This window comes from Lathyrus oleraceus, chromosome 7 (assembly GCF_024323335.1).
Source record: "Lathyrus oleraceus cultivar Zhongwan6 chromosome 7, CAAS_Psat_ZW6_1.0, whole genome shotgun sequence".
In the NCBI taxonomy this organism is placed as follows: Eukaryota; Viridiplantae; Streptophyta; class Magnoliopsida; order Fabales; family Fabaceae; genus Lathyrus; species Lathyrus oleraceus.
In genome coordinates, this window is record NC_066585.1 from 226,522,420 (window position 1) to 226,537,655 (window position 15,236).

The following is a 15,236-nucleotide window of genomic DNA, read 5'->3' on the forward strand; positions in this document are numbered from 1 at the left end:
ACATGTTGCTTCACACATAATTTCGACTTATGCATATTTTAGTTGTGTTAGCTATTTTGGGCTTTTATAGTTTTGCGCTTTAGCTTGAGGTCTAAGTTAACATTGTATACACAGTATTTTGCAGTTGCAAAACTCTGCAGAATTCTAATTCTTCTTCTCCTTCATCGTTCTTTACTTTCTTTCTCCATTGTTCTTTTCATTTCATTGTTATAGCGTGGGTGATAACAATCTTATTCATCAAGATTGATTGAAATTCTCCACAGGTTTTGGTGGATTTCCAACATCTGGTATCACGAGCCTTTGGTTCGAGAAAAAGACCGGTTTACTTGTATCGAAAGTCAAACGGCGTCAGTGTGGTAATAAGAAACGTTTTGTTGAAGAGTGTCAACGACACTAATGTGATGAATAAGAAATGTCCCGTGTGGTACAAAAGTTTGTGGAAGTAAGAAGAGCTTTCACTTAAAGGAGGAGGATTGTGGACTCACACTTGAGGGGGAGTGTTGAGAATATATCAAGTGTGAATAGTATGGATAATAGTCCTACATTGGTCGGTAAAGTGGAGACTTGAGCATTTATAAGTGAGGGAAACCACTCACCTATCACCTTAAGATTTTAGGTGAATATGTAGTGTATCTTTCAGAAAGTATTGATCTAAGAGAATAAGTTTCACAATATTCAATACTCCTTAGTGAAAAACTCTTCCAACTCAAACTTATTTTATTTTATGAGACATCATTCTTTAATTAACTCAACCAAAATTATTAATAAACATTTTTTAATCATGTGCTTATAAATAGAATTAACTCAAAACTAAGAAGGTCAAAGATGAAATGTATATTGTGAATGGTTGATATGATTTTGCTAACACAATCAAACTCAAAATTAATGACATGATCATTTTCTCCATTAAAGATCCCTCGGTGTATTTAAATATGCTCAAATCATGAAAGCAAATTAACAAGTTAAAATTGCTCCTGAGTTGATATTTTTATATTTGTCTATTTTAAATAGGACTTTTTGTCCACTAGTTTGAGTTGATATTTTTAGAATTTGGTGTTACTTAACCAAGCAATGAGAACTAATTATTTAATTTTTTTAATCTTTATTATTTTTCCTTTCTGGAGTTATAGTTTGCTACGAATCATGCAGGTGTCATCACTGTGCGTAGCAAAGTTTCCATTCAACGTGAAAGCGCAACTCCCCACCGTGAAAACGAAGGAATCCATGGCGGAAACCACCGCACCTAAGTGGGCCCAGAAAACCATCGCTCTTCCTCCTTACAAACGCGGCTGTCATCTCGTTACTCCCAAGGTCCTTCCCAATCTCAGTCTCATATTTTCCCCCAATTTCATTTTTCATTTAGTTACTCATTCATCAAACCCTAACTATTTTTCAGATAGCGAAAGAAATTGAGCAAGACCTTTCTGGATTCAAATGCGGTCTCGCTCATCTCTTCTGTGAGTATAATAATAGCTTGTGACTAATGATATCATTTTTTTTTCAATTTGAATTTGAGTTGAAATGAAGTTGGAACTTGTGGTGTGAAATCACAGTGCAGCACACGAGTGCTTCGCTTACAATCAATGAGAATTACGACACTGATGTTCGTGATGACACTGAGACATTCCTCAATCGAATTGTTCCCGAGGTTTTACTCTTTGCCAATTTTCATTTATTGATTCATTGGTGTCATCTTTTTTATTCATAATGTGGTATTGTAAATTTTGTGTGTGTTTTACAGGGATCATCTGCGCCTTGGAAGCACACTCTAGAGGGTAACCGCATTTTGATTTTATGAATTTTTTACATGCTAAATATATTTCTACCCTTTAAACAATGAGTTGATCTAGCTTCAATAATGATTTTTTCTGCTTTTTTTTGCAAGTTATTGCAACAATTAAATTATAACGCTCCGTAGTGTACTAAACATTAGCCTAAGAGTTTTAGCACTCAGCTCCAAAATGATCTAATATCTCAATGTAAATTGTTTGCAAAGGAAGTAGAAAGTGTTGTGTTAAGTCTCAACCCCATAGTTCCTAGTATAATGAGGTATCAGTAAACACAAACAAACCCATTGTTGCAACTTTGCAATGAAACCAACTTTGATGTGTTGAAACCTAGCTCTGCTGAGCTGAATCCAGCATCAATGAGGGAACCCAGTCCCGCCATCCTTCATTCTCTTAAATTTGAACTATGTGATTTGTGAACTTGTCCATAAATGTTGATTTTCCATGCTATGTCTGATTTGGTCTATGAACCTATTTCAGTTTAACTTATTGGTTGCTTACTAAGCATTTAAATTTTGTTCTTGGGGTTTGCTTTAGAATGTTGAATACTTAGTACTTATTATGCACGTGGTGTTAAATTTGTGTTTGCATACTATGAATGATAGGTGTCTCAATCATTGCTTTTTGTTTTAAACATGTAATTACGAGTTTAATAGTTGAGTCTAGGAAGATTTAACAAGTTTACTTAAACTCTCGAGTTAGACAACCTTGCTTATTATTTATTACATAATAAATTAATATTGCTGCTGCTAATTTTCGACATATAATTTACATGTTTTCCCCCACTCTGTTGTATTTTTCAACTATCCAGCGGCAAATTTTCTTTGGTTTTGAAATTTTGTAGGCCATGATGACATGCCGGCTCATATTAAATCATCAATGTTTGGTTGTGCACTCACGTAAGAAATACTTCCCATTTCAGTTTGATTCTTTATGCTGAAAAATTATCATTATCTTATCATCTACCATTGTCTTGTATTTTCAGGATACCGATTACAAATGGAAAACTTAACATGGGAACTTGGCAGGTAACAAAAGTCACTTCTGTAATGATTTACCTATAGATGTTCTTGGTCAATGCACTGAAAAATTCTTTTAAAACCCAGATTTATTATTCAATTTGAGTATGCTGACTCTTATGTTTTTGGGAAATTCATGAACCTATTGTTACGGTTCTATTGAAAAGAACACAGGCAGAAAAGAAATTATGCGTCCCTATAGTTGTATTGATTTGCAATAGGAAAAATACACAGGAAGATACTCGCCTTACACTGAAAATTTTCCAGTCAAAGCTAAAAATATTCAAAGACGCCTCTGAAGATAGAAAGGGTGGTCTTATATAATGACTTCCCTGCACATAAATCCTAAGGATCTTCAAACAGAAAAAACAACAAATTAACTATCATCCTAAAAGCTACAACAGTAACTAACAAACTGATTTTGGTCACAAAAAAACTAACTGATAAGTATAACTAACATAATTCCTAATTATCCTTGTTACCCCCTTAACAACAACAACAACAGTAACTGACTAGCTGATAAGGATAACTTAATTTTGATACTTGTGGATCCTTATTATCCTAAATATCCTTGTTTTTTGATACCATTAAATTAAAACTTGTTGAATGGTTTGCCCCTGCTGTTCTAACCTGAGATCCTAGCCCTTGGATTGGATAGTAAACTGGAAAATGGTTCTGAAGTTCTGCGGGAAGTTCAGCATCCACAAGGTTATTTCTTATGGGCAACTTGTGTTTTGAGACACATGGAAAACAGGGTGGATACAATCCTCTTCTGTTAATTAGTGACACGCTGAACTCTGGAATTATTAAGCCAAGATGATGGCCCTCAAGTTCTTTTCTGGACAACAATGTCCAGGACCAAACAGTTGGCTACAATGAAAGCACTTGCATTCTTGGAGATGTTTGAGGTGTTACGGTGTAGGGTGGTTTTTTTACTCCCCTGTTCTGGGTATCAGCGACACCGTCTATTTTTGCAGCAGTTTGTCCTGGTCTGGGTCCTCCACGACTCAAGTTGTTCGCATTTAGAAAATCTATGGGTTTCCCGTTCGGTTTAACCCAGGAAATAGTTCCCCCTGTTCTTGGGTAGCAATAACTAGACTTGCCGTTGCGATTATTGAAATTGCCCTTGAATCTGGGTTCTTTGAATGCTTTTTCTACGTCACGCCCAATCTCCGTGGCGCGAAACAGTTTTCTGGGATTGCAAGGTCAAATAAGATTGCATATGTTCTTGTGAAGTCCAGCCATTAACTCATAGTAATTGCTCTCCTGGTGTTGTTTTGGCTTGCTCAATTAGGATCTAGATCTCATGGATGCAATTGTATACGTTGCCGCGTGTTGTTTAATGGCAGCTAAGCGCTTGTACTCCTTCGACATTCTCCCCCAACTCTTCGCATCATTGTCTCCAAACATTGCTCCCATGTTTCTCTCTTGACCCTGTCTTGCCAAAACTGGAACCAGTGGATGGCGTTGCCTACCATAGTGATGGACATGGGATGGCGTCTATCTCTCTGTGTGACCTCCTGTATTGCCAAGAATTTCTCTGCTCTGTTCAGCCACCCAAAAGGGCTGTTCCCCTCAAAGATAGTAACTCAACTTTCTTGAACCAAAATGTGGTATGTCAGTTGTTTCTTCATCTGAATTTTCTTTTCCTGGGTACTCTTCGGTGGGTTTGCCATTCTTGGTAGATTCTTCCACTTTTGAGTTTAATCTTGGACTTGGTTGCTTCTTGAAGTCCAATAATAACTCGGTGATACACTGCATATCTTGTATATTGGCCTTCACGCATTCATCCTGTCTTTCAATTGTTTCACACTCGTCTTTGGATGTTGCATTAGATTGTCCTTTTCGCTAACCCATTTTTCTATGGCGTTCATATGAGTTTTCATAATGCTCAGCCGCTCACTATGACTGTTGAGGTTCCGGCAGGTTGGACCAATGTTCCAATTCTATTGAAAAGAACATAGGAATATAGAGAATTATTCATCCCTTCAGTCTTGTTGATTTGCAATAGAAAATAGAGGAGGAAGATACTCCCCTTACATTGAAAATTTTCCAGTCAAAGCTGAAGATATAAAGGGTAGTCTTATAAAGACTTCCCTGCACTTAAAACGAAAGAATCTTCAAACAGAAAAAATAACAAATTAACTAACATCCTAACTGACAATGTTACAACAACAATAGCTAGCTAACTAACTGATAAGGATAACTTACATAAATCCTAATTATCCCTGACAGAAACAACAGTAAGTAAGTAACTATCTGTGATAAGGAGAACTAACATAATACCTAATTATCCCTATTTCACCTCCTTTGATAGACAAATAGAGGTTTACTATGACCATTCCTAACACTTATGCATTATTATTCATTTCATTTGCTGACCAAGTTCTTATAAAAATCATGACCCAGAATGAAAAATCAATGGCTACATGCATCTTATTCATCTCACATGTACATTCAAGGAATTGAATGTACATGTGAAATGAATGACCCAGAATGAAAAATCAACGGCTACATGCATCTTATTCATTTGGATTGAGATCCTCTCCTGTTTGTTTCCTACTGGCAAGCGTTCTGCCAAAAACCAAACCATTCATTGAGAGTTTTTCTCTCTCATACAAACTGTTTCTTTTTATTTATTTCTTCTTTGTAAATTTTCAACCCTTAGATAAATCCGCAGGAGGTGATCCGTTTCCCATTTTTTGGGGTGAAATAACAGAAGGTTTTTCACAATCATAATTCTAATTAAACTATTAAACAATGTATTATATCCCAATGATAAATTGAATATGAAATATATCTACCAATCACTAAGAATATGGCATCGATGAGGAATTACTGCAGACAATAACTTTTGAAACACAAGCCACATCTATTCAATTTGGAGACGGATCACCTCCTGCCAAAAAATGTAATATCAAAACAGTACAACATTACACGTCAAGGTTGGCTGTTCCTACACTATCCAATGTGATGTTTCTCAACCACTTCTGTATTTCACACATTTTGACCTTGAAGTAATAAATTCTCTAACTGCACAGACACTTGAAATTATCAAATAATATTTGTGTGTTACTGACAAAAAATGACATTGGGGATATGTATACAAGAAGAGCCGATCGAAAACTGTTTTTCTTAGGCATTGCTTGTCTATGATGTGGGTAATGGCAGCATTTCAATTGCTTGGATTGCATGTTAGCTTCACATTATCAAATACTTTATGATATACTATATGTCACGAAAATAGGTTTGATACCTCATTATTATTTTTGATATATATAGAGATTACAGGGTTATACAAGTAATTACACTAATTAATTACATTTAATGAGAACAAATCAATTTCTGATTTGTTTCCCTTATTCTAGGAACAAACCCTATGAATAAACTAATTCCTATTCACACTGATTTGTTTCCCTTATTCTAGGAACAAATCCTTAATCTATGAACAAACTAATTCCTATTCACATCCCCCCTCAAATTGATGTTGTTGGTCAATGAGCATCAATTTGCTAACAAGAAACTGATGACGTGGACGCGGAACGGCCTTGGTAAGAATATCTGCAACCTGCAACTGAGTACTGACATGAGGAAGTGATATTAGTCTGTCATCATATGCGTCACGGATCGAATGACAATCAACTTCAATATGTTTGGTGCGTTCATGAAAAACAGGATTCGCAACGATTTGGATGACACTTGTATTGTCCGCATAAAGTGAAGTTGACTCTGTTTGAGGAAATCCAAGTTCAGCCAAAAGACCACGAAGCCAAATTATTTCAGAACAGGCAGCAGACATGGCACGATACTCAGATTCAGTAGAAGATTTAGAGACTCTCGCTTGTTTCTTACTTTTCCATGATATCAATGAAGAGCCAAGAAACATGCACCAACCAGTAACAGATCGCCGAGTATCAGGACATCCTGTCCAATCGGCATCACTATAAGCACTCAGTTTAGGAGCAATTCCAGTGGGAAAGAATAAACCACGATGAGCGCTTCCCTTCAGGTAGCGAATTATGCGACGAACTGCTGCCAAGTGAAGATGACGAGGAGAGTGCATGAATTGACTTACTTGTTGAACAACAAAAGATATGTCAGGGCGAGTAATAGTCAGGTAATTAAGGCTACCCACGAGTTGACGATACAATAAGGGATCAGGCAAGAGATCACCATCATCACGATGATATTTAACATTAACCTCAAGAGGAGTATCCACTGGATTAGCCGATTGTAGACTAGCCATAGAAATTAAATCTGTGGCATACTTGTGTTGATGGAGGAATATGCCCTTGGATGTAGAATGAACCTCAAGACCAAGAAAGTAATGCAAATTACCAAGATCTTTCATATGAAACGATGCTTGTAACTGTTGTTTAAGGCTTTGAATCAAAGCATTATCAGAACCAGTAATAATCATATCATCAACATACAGAAGAAGTAGGACAATTCCAGTAGAAGTTCTATGAATAAATAGAGAAGAATCATATTGACTCTGAGTAAAGGAGAACCCAAGTAGAGTTGAGCGGAATTTTTCATACCATGCTCTAGGCGCTTGTTTCAAACCATATAAGGAGCGTTTGAGCTTGCACACACCCTTAGATGACAAGAATAAACCTTGAGGAGGAGTCATATAAATATCTTTCGTCAGGTTACTATGAAGAAAAACATTTTTCACACCCATTTGATGAAGAGACCACCCGTTAGAAGCAGCTATGGAGAGTATTGTACGAACAAATGTCATTTTGGCAACTGGTGCAAATGTCTCATCATAATCAATTCCATATTCCTGCTTATTTCCTAAGGCAACCAATCGAGCCTTGAAACGATTAAGAGACCCATCAGAATTCAGTTTCACAGAATACACCCATTTGCAATCTATGGGTTTGATATCAGGGGGACAAGAGACAATATCCCATGTAAAATTCTCTCGAAGAGCATGAAGTTCCTCATTCATTGCTTTTATCCAGCGCACGTCTTTAACAACCTGTGCATAACAAGTAGGAATAGATATGCTAGACAGTGAGGCGGTCAGAGAAGTATGTGAGGAATCATACCTGTCTGGTGAATATCTATCTGGTGCTTTAGATATTCGACTAGAACGTCGTTGTTTGACCGGTTCAGGATCAGGTGGTGGATCTGTGTTGGGAGGGGCAGTGGGAACCTGTTTTCTGCGTTGTCTGACATATGTGATTCATGGTTTGTAACGTTCTATAGATCGAGGCATAACAGAAAAATTAGGAAGAATAGCAATTTCATTTGTGACAGGAGAAAGAGAATGAAACATAAATTGATTATCAAAAAATGTAACATTCCTAGAAACTCGAAAGCGGTGATTAGACACATCATAAAACACAAAACCCTTATTAGAGTTGCTATACCCCATAAATGCACATTGAATAGACTGTGCTCCAAGCTTATTTCGTTCAAACTGAGGTAAGTGAGCAAAACACACACATCCAAAAGTATGTAAATAACTATAATCAGGCTGAGTTTTAAAAAGACGAAAGAAAGGAGAATCAAAATCAATAACCGTAGAAGGAAGACGATTGATCAAGAATACGACTGTGGAAAGAGCCTCTACCCAAAATCGGGATGGAACAGAAGCTTGAAGAAGTAAAATGCGCGTTACATCAAGCAAATGACGATTCTTTCGCTCTGCCATCCCGTTTTGTTGGGGAGTATTGGGACAAGATCGTTGAGATAAGATCCATTTTTGTTGAAGGTACTCCTGAAACTCATGAGACATATACACACCTCCAAAGTCAGATCGAAAAATTTTCACACTTGCTTGAAATTGAGTTTCAACATATGTCAAAAACTTCTGAAACATAGAAAACACTTCAGACTTAGATCGAAGAAAATATATCCAAGTAAAACGACTATAGTCATCAATAAATGTGACAAAATATTTATAGTGAGCATGAGATGCCGCAGGAGACATTCCTCACACATCACTATGAATCATCTCAAAACAAGTGGAGGCACGATGAGCACCTGATGGAAAAGGAAGTGTTTTACTTTTAGTCAATTTGCAAACAGAACATGAAATAGAAGCAGTACAAACATGTTTATTTCCCAACAAACCAGTTTTAAAGAAATGAGACAAAACAACAGAATTTGGATGACCCAATTTTCTATGCCAATCCTCATAAGAGTTCAAAACACTATTACTAGCAAAAGATAAATGACTAGAGCTAAACTGGAGCGGAAACAATCTTCCCACTTTAGGCCCCTTCACGATCACCTTCCCCGACACTTGCTCCCGCACAAGACAACCAACACGAGAAAAATTAACATTATAATTGTTATCCACCAATTGACCAACTGACAATAAGTTGGAAGCAAGTCCGGGTGATACAAGCACGTTACGAAAGTTAGAGTTTATGTCACCAACATCAATGATAGTGAGTTTATTACCATCAACAATTTGAATTTGCTGATTGCCATTATAAGAATGTAAATTGTGCAAGTATTCAGAGGAGCCCGTCATGTGATTGGATGCGCCAGAATCAAGAAACCACGGTTGAGAAACATTAGAAGACTTGCCCTGAATTCCCAAGGCTGAAAGAGCAGAATGTACCATTTGTTGAATCATTTCAGGCTGTATAACACCACCATTAGATGCACCAGTACTGAGAGGACCAACTGTAGAGTTGGTAGTGGCATGGAATGCTTGGGCTGGACGTTGTGCTGGTCGGGGAGGACGCGTGGGACAATCAGAGATGATATGACCCTGTTGTTTGCAATAGTTGCAAAACTTCTTACTGCAGCTGCGAGCAATATGTTCAAATTGTTTGCAAGAAAAACATTGGACTTGTTGCTTATCACAACCCTTTCCTCTGCTCTGAGCAGCATATGCAATTGCCACGGGTTCGGAACTGACAGCATCATGAGACATAGCTCCTTGAGTAATCAGACGTTGTTCTTCCCTGAGAAGTTCACCAACACAAGTATCCAAAGAAGGAACATGATTCCTATTTAGCAAAGCACCTCTGACAACCTCAAATTCTGAACGAAGTTTCATGAGAAATTGATCTCGCCCACTGGTGTTGTAAACTTCTTGAACAGCCGCGAGGGAGGTCTTGGGAACCTTAGCGTGTATAATAGCGGAGTGTTATGTCCAGAGATTTAGAAAACTAGAATAGTATTCTTGAATAGACAAGTCACCTTGTTTATAGTTGGCTATGTCTAGCTCTAACTGAAACCATTTTGCCGAATTGTCCTGGTTATAAATGCGCTTCAAATAATTCCACATTTCTTGAGCAGTTGAAAAAGAGCGCAAATTATTGATCATCTGAGGATCAATACTGTTGAGAATCAAAGTGATGATTTGAGCATCTTTAGTTTCCCACACATCTAAAGCAGTTTTCTCCGTCGGTGTCTTAGAAACATCATCTAAGTGACTCCATAATCCCTTTCCTCTAACATACATCTTAAATTGAAATTCCCATGCCGAATAATTTTTGCCGGTAAAATGGACACAAAAATTATCTCTTTCTTTTTCGAAAGCCATCTAAGTTAGTATGCAACAAGATTCAACCTCACTAATTGATAAATTATAATAATAATAATAATTCTTATTATAATAATTATTATGATTATAATAATAATCCAGCAACAGTAAACAAACCAAATACTCCACGAACAGTATAGTGTCCACAATCCACAAACAGTGCAATAAGAAGATAACCAAGATAATCCACGAACCGAACAATCCACAATCCACAAACAAAGCAAATGCGATTTTAAAGAAGCGGCAAAATCAAAAGATAATCACGATCAAGAATCTCAAACCAAGAACATCCAAGAACAAAAAAATCAAAATTGCAACCGAAAAAAAAACCAAACACGACCGAGAATCACGATTTGGGAAGAATCGCAAAACAAACCAAAACCCTAACCCTAGAATCACGATGAAATCTCCGCGAAACAAATTCCACGTTGATCGATCAGAGACCAATAAACGATAACAACAAAACTCGATTAGAACCAGAAAATCACAGGTTTGATCGCGAGGCTGATACCATGTCAGGAAAATAGGTTTGATACCTCTCTCATTATTATTTCTGGTATATATAGAGATTACAGAGTTATACAAGTAATTATACTAATTAATTACATTTAATGAGAACAAGTCAATTTCTGATTTGTTTATCTTATTCTAGGAACAAACCCATGAATAAACTAATTCCTATTCACACTATATGCGTGATTAAGAGTTGGTTGAGATGGATAGTTCTTTTGTTACTCCTTCCAAATGTGCGTGATTAAGAGTTGGTTGAGATGGATAGTTCTTTTGTTACTCCTTCCAAATGTTCATACTACATTCACTAGTACATGATTATGTCTTATATATTTAAGGAAAAAAATAACTCATGTTGGATAAATGTAACATCAGAATTATTAATATTACACTATTATTTATTCTTCGGATTATGTTTCAGGGTATATGGCTTTGTGAGCACCGGGATCATCCTACCTCACGAAGAGTTGTTGTCACTCTTAATGGAATATGAGGTGTTAGGATCCATTTGCGTTGCTTCCCCTTCATTTCGGAACTTATAGCTGGATACTTTTTCAATGTAACTAAGTACTTTGTATGGACGCAATGCAACTTTGAGACGTATTCCGACCATTTAGTGCATGTAATTATTCCAAGTCAATAGTCTCTTTTTTTGGTTGAGGGGATAAAGAGTTGAGGGTTGTTCATTACACTATTTTCTCTCAAATCCTATTGAAATTGAAAAACGCCCCTTTGCTGCATCTGATCTTTCGGACACACCCTAATCAATAATTTGGGTTTGATTTTTTAGTACGTGAAAAAGTGTAAGATACTTAACAATTCAAAAGATAACTTCTAGACACAAAGTAACATAGTCCCGATGTTATCTTTTGAATCGTAACAACTGCTCTCAGTCAAGGCTGTGTCATATTTTTTAAATTCATTCCCAATTTGTTTCCTTATTATTCAATTATTATGATTCGTAACACAATCAAACTCTATTTTGATATCCTGCCTTACATTAACCTTTAAAACTTCTAGATGGTAACGTTTGGGCATGTGAAAAAGTTTGTATTCTGTTCATTTTTAATGGTTGTAAGCAAGGATGTTCAAATTTAAGTCGATTTAAATAAAAACTGCAAATCGATTTAAAAAAACTGAAAACCACAAAAATTGAATATTATTAGATGTGTAAGGATGTTATTTTGTAAAAATCAATTGGTTCGGACCGGATTTCGGGTTGACTTTTCAAAACTCATACAAACTGAATCAAATCACACATATATACTTTTATTTTTATTTTTAATATGATATATTATTATAATTTATTATTTGATAATACTTATTCTTTTAATAATATTTATTAGTTAAGTTTAATCTAATTTTTTATTTTTATTTTATTTGTTTCATCCATAATCTATCATTCTTTTTCACTTTTGTAATATTAATTTTAAATATATTATATGTTATATATTATATCAAAACTATTATTTATTATAATTTTTAGAATCTTAAAAAAATATAATTTATATTTTGGATATCCAAAAATCGATCCAAATTAAACCACATGAAATTGGATTGGATCAGATTGAATTTTTCTAATCAATTATCCAAAACCGAATCGAGAACCGCAAGTAAATTTATATTTGGATCATATGAATTTTTAGTTCAAAATCGATCCAAATTGAACCGTGAACAACCCTAGTTGTAAGTATGATGCACCCTGATGTTGTTAATCTAGTTGGTCAAAACATCACATTTGATTGATAATATATCTCGTGTGTGATTGTATTTTATTCATAACGAAGTTGTGCAAATAGAGAAAATTTATCTAGATAGCTTCAAGTGTGGTTGTACACTTAAAAAAACACATTATCATGCACATGCTTGTCTAATAGTCGAGAAGATGAAACTTGATAGACCTATACGTATGAATAAGGTAAACACACACTTAAGTGGCTTTTGTGTGATGATGATGGTACAATCAATGATGATAAATCATATATTTCTATTATAGCATAACGAGAGGTGAATCAAGAAAGATTTACAAAGATGATTATAACATGAAGATGCACATCAAAAAAAACGTATGCATAAAATAGTTTATCCAGAAACTACTATATGAAACTAAGGGTCACCATTATTCTTTGAGCATGTCGACTCACTTTATTCAGATTCTCCTCTTTCACGGTCCAAAAAATCTTCTAGTAAGGGTGGTTAAATCAACAAACTGTCGCCCTTTCCACTTTTACCAAAACTAAAATACATTGAGAAAATGTTTATTTTTATACACAAATACATTGATAAAATTATAGATATTTTTTATGATGCTAACCGCATATTTCACGTTGTTTTTTCCTTAATAGGTAAAAGGGAGGAGAATTATCCCCTTGTTTGTCATAATATCATGAAGGAGTAAACTTTTTATAATGAAAATTACATGTGGTTATATGAGAATACAAAAGATATCATGATACTTTATAAGCTACGATTTCTGGTAAAAATTGGTTTTCTAGCACCGAGTGAAAAGTGGACGTGTTTCCTTGAAATGAGTCTTCTTGTAGTAAATGTATATAACATTTTTTTGTTGCGTTGATAAGGTATGGTTTTTTGAAAAAATTATTTTCCTCTACGAAGTGGCCCACCAAAAAATCTAGCTAGTCGGATTATGTCTTTGATGAATTTAAAAAAATACGTCATTTTGTACAAGTTTATTTGAAATCAGGATATCCTCTACCACGAACATATGCAAAATGGAGAGACCATGCCAAAGATGAAATATCTGGTCGGAAGTTACCTTTTTTGGTTAAAATGAATGAGTTTGACAAATTGAATGATATTGAAAAGGTATCAAATAGGATAAAGTATAATGTCGAATTTTCTATATATTTAGACTATGTTACCAAAAAAAATTGATTGAAAGGAAGATCTAATCCCAAAGAAAACAGATTACATCGACACTAACCGAAGGGTTAGAAACCCTATCAAATCACCTTCTAACAAGTGAGTAACAAAAGACGGGCAACTATCGAAGATACACTTATTTTTTGGATGAGACATTCCTTTTCTAGCTAGAGCATCTGCAAACAAGTTCGCTTCGAGATAAACATGAGTGATTTTAATATCACTATTATGTTGGAAGTATGGTCAGATTTTTGGGGATCAATTTCCTACCCATGATGTTGCTTGTGTTATTTGTATTGATATCAGTGGCCATTTGCTGAGCATCTATATTAACATTGATACACATAAAGCCCATATCGATTGCAAGTTGCAAGCCTTCATAGACTCCCCAAATCTCAGTTGTATAGTTATCACAAACTCCAATGAACTTTGAGAATCCCCTTAGCCATTCTCCTTGGTTACCTCTAATAATACATCCACATCCTACATTCCCTTGCTTATCTCTAGCACCATATGTGTTCAACTTCACTCTCCTATTACGGGAGCTTCCCATTTTATTAATTGCATCTCCCCGCAATTAGGGACGAAGCTACTCATACTATTATGTGGGTTTATGCCCCCACTAATAGTTCACTTACATATACTTATATAAAATATTGACATATACATGTTTCTTCTACCTTTATATTATGTTGAATGAATAATGTTAATTTAATAATAAATTAACACTGCAATCATAAAATACTGTTAATTTATTTTTTAAACATTTAATTGCTACTTCAAAATACATATAGTTTTGTTTAGTGATAGAATAGTGTTCATGGTCATGGAATTGATGTCAATTTATGTGTTAAGTGTTTATGTTGAATTCTTCAAAATTTAAATTTTATTAAACAATATGGATCATTTATATGATATAACACATAGTTAATTATACTTTTATGCAAGACAGTCATTAATTATGAACTCTAGAAATGACTGATATTAATACTTTAATTGATTTTATTTGCTTATTTATATTTTATAAATTATAGTAATGTCGAATAAAAAATGATAAATATCAATATCTTAAATCTTAGATTTCATAACTGAGTTTTTCTAATAATTATTATCATTGTACATGAACTAAAACACTATTAATGATATTTTTTAATATATACTACATACTTTACATAAAAAAAGCATTATATTATAATTTAAATATAATTTAATTGGTATGTATATTGGTATGTATATTGTAAAACAATATAAAATAATTTACATATATATTAATGTCTCACAAATTTAAATGTGTGTAAAAACTATATTTTTAATAATATATGAAAATGTAATGATAAAAAATAATTTAACATAAGTATGATTATTTGTGTGTCCCCATACTCTAAAATTTATGGCTCCATCCCTGCATGCAATGATCCATGTTTGTGTCTGTTGCAGCTTCCGCTTTTTTATAATCTTGCACTAACTTACTAATGTGAGTCACCATACTCATTGGTCTATAGTAAATATCTCCACTATTCT

General features: G+C 34.7%; 1 protein-coding gene across 1 annotated transcript; it reads left to right on the forward strand.

The window, feature by feature from the left end:
- Window positions 1-996: 996 nt before the first annotated feature.
- LOC127100511 (uncharacterized) lies at window positions 997-11,572 on the forward strand. The gene is made up of 7 exons (XM_051037724.1): window positions 997-1,311; window positions 1,397-1,457; window positions 1,554-1,648; window positions 1,742-1,775; window positions 2,632-2,686; window positions 2,773-2,815; window positions 11,254-11,572. Exons 1-7 carry the CDS (start codon window positions 1,072-1,074, stop codon window positions 11,323-11,325), a joined length of 600 nt encoding a protein of 199 aa, XP_050893681.1. The 5' UTR covers window positions 997-1,071; the 3' UTR covers window positions 11,326-11,572.
- Window positions 11,573-15,236: the final 3,664 nt, after the last annotated feature.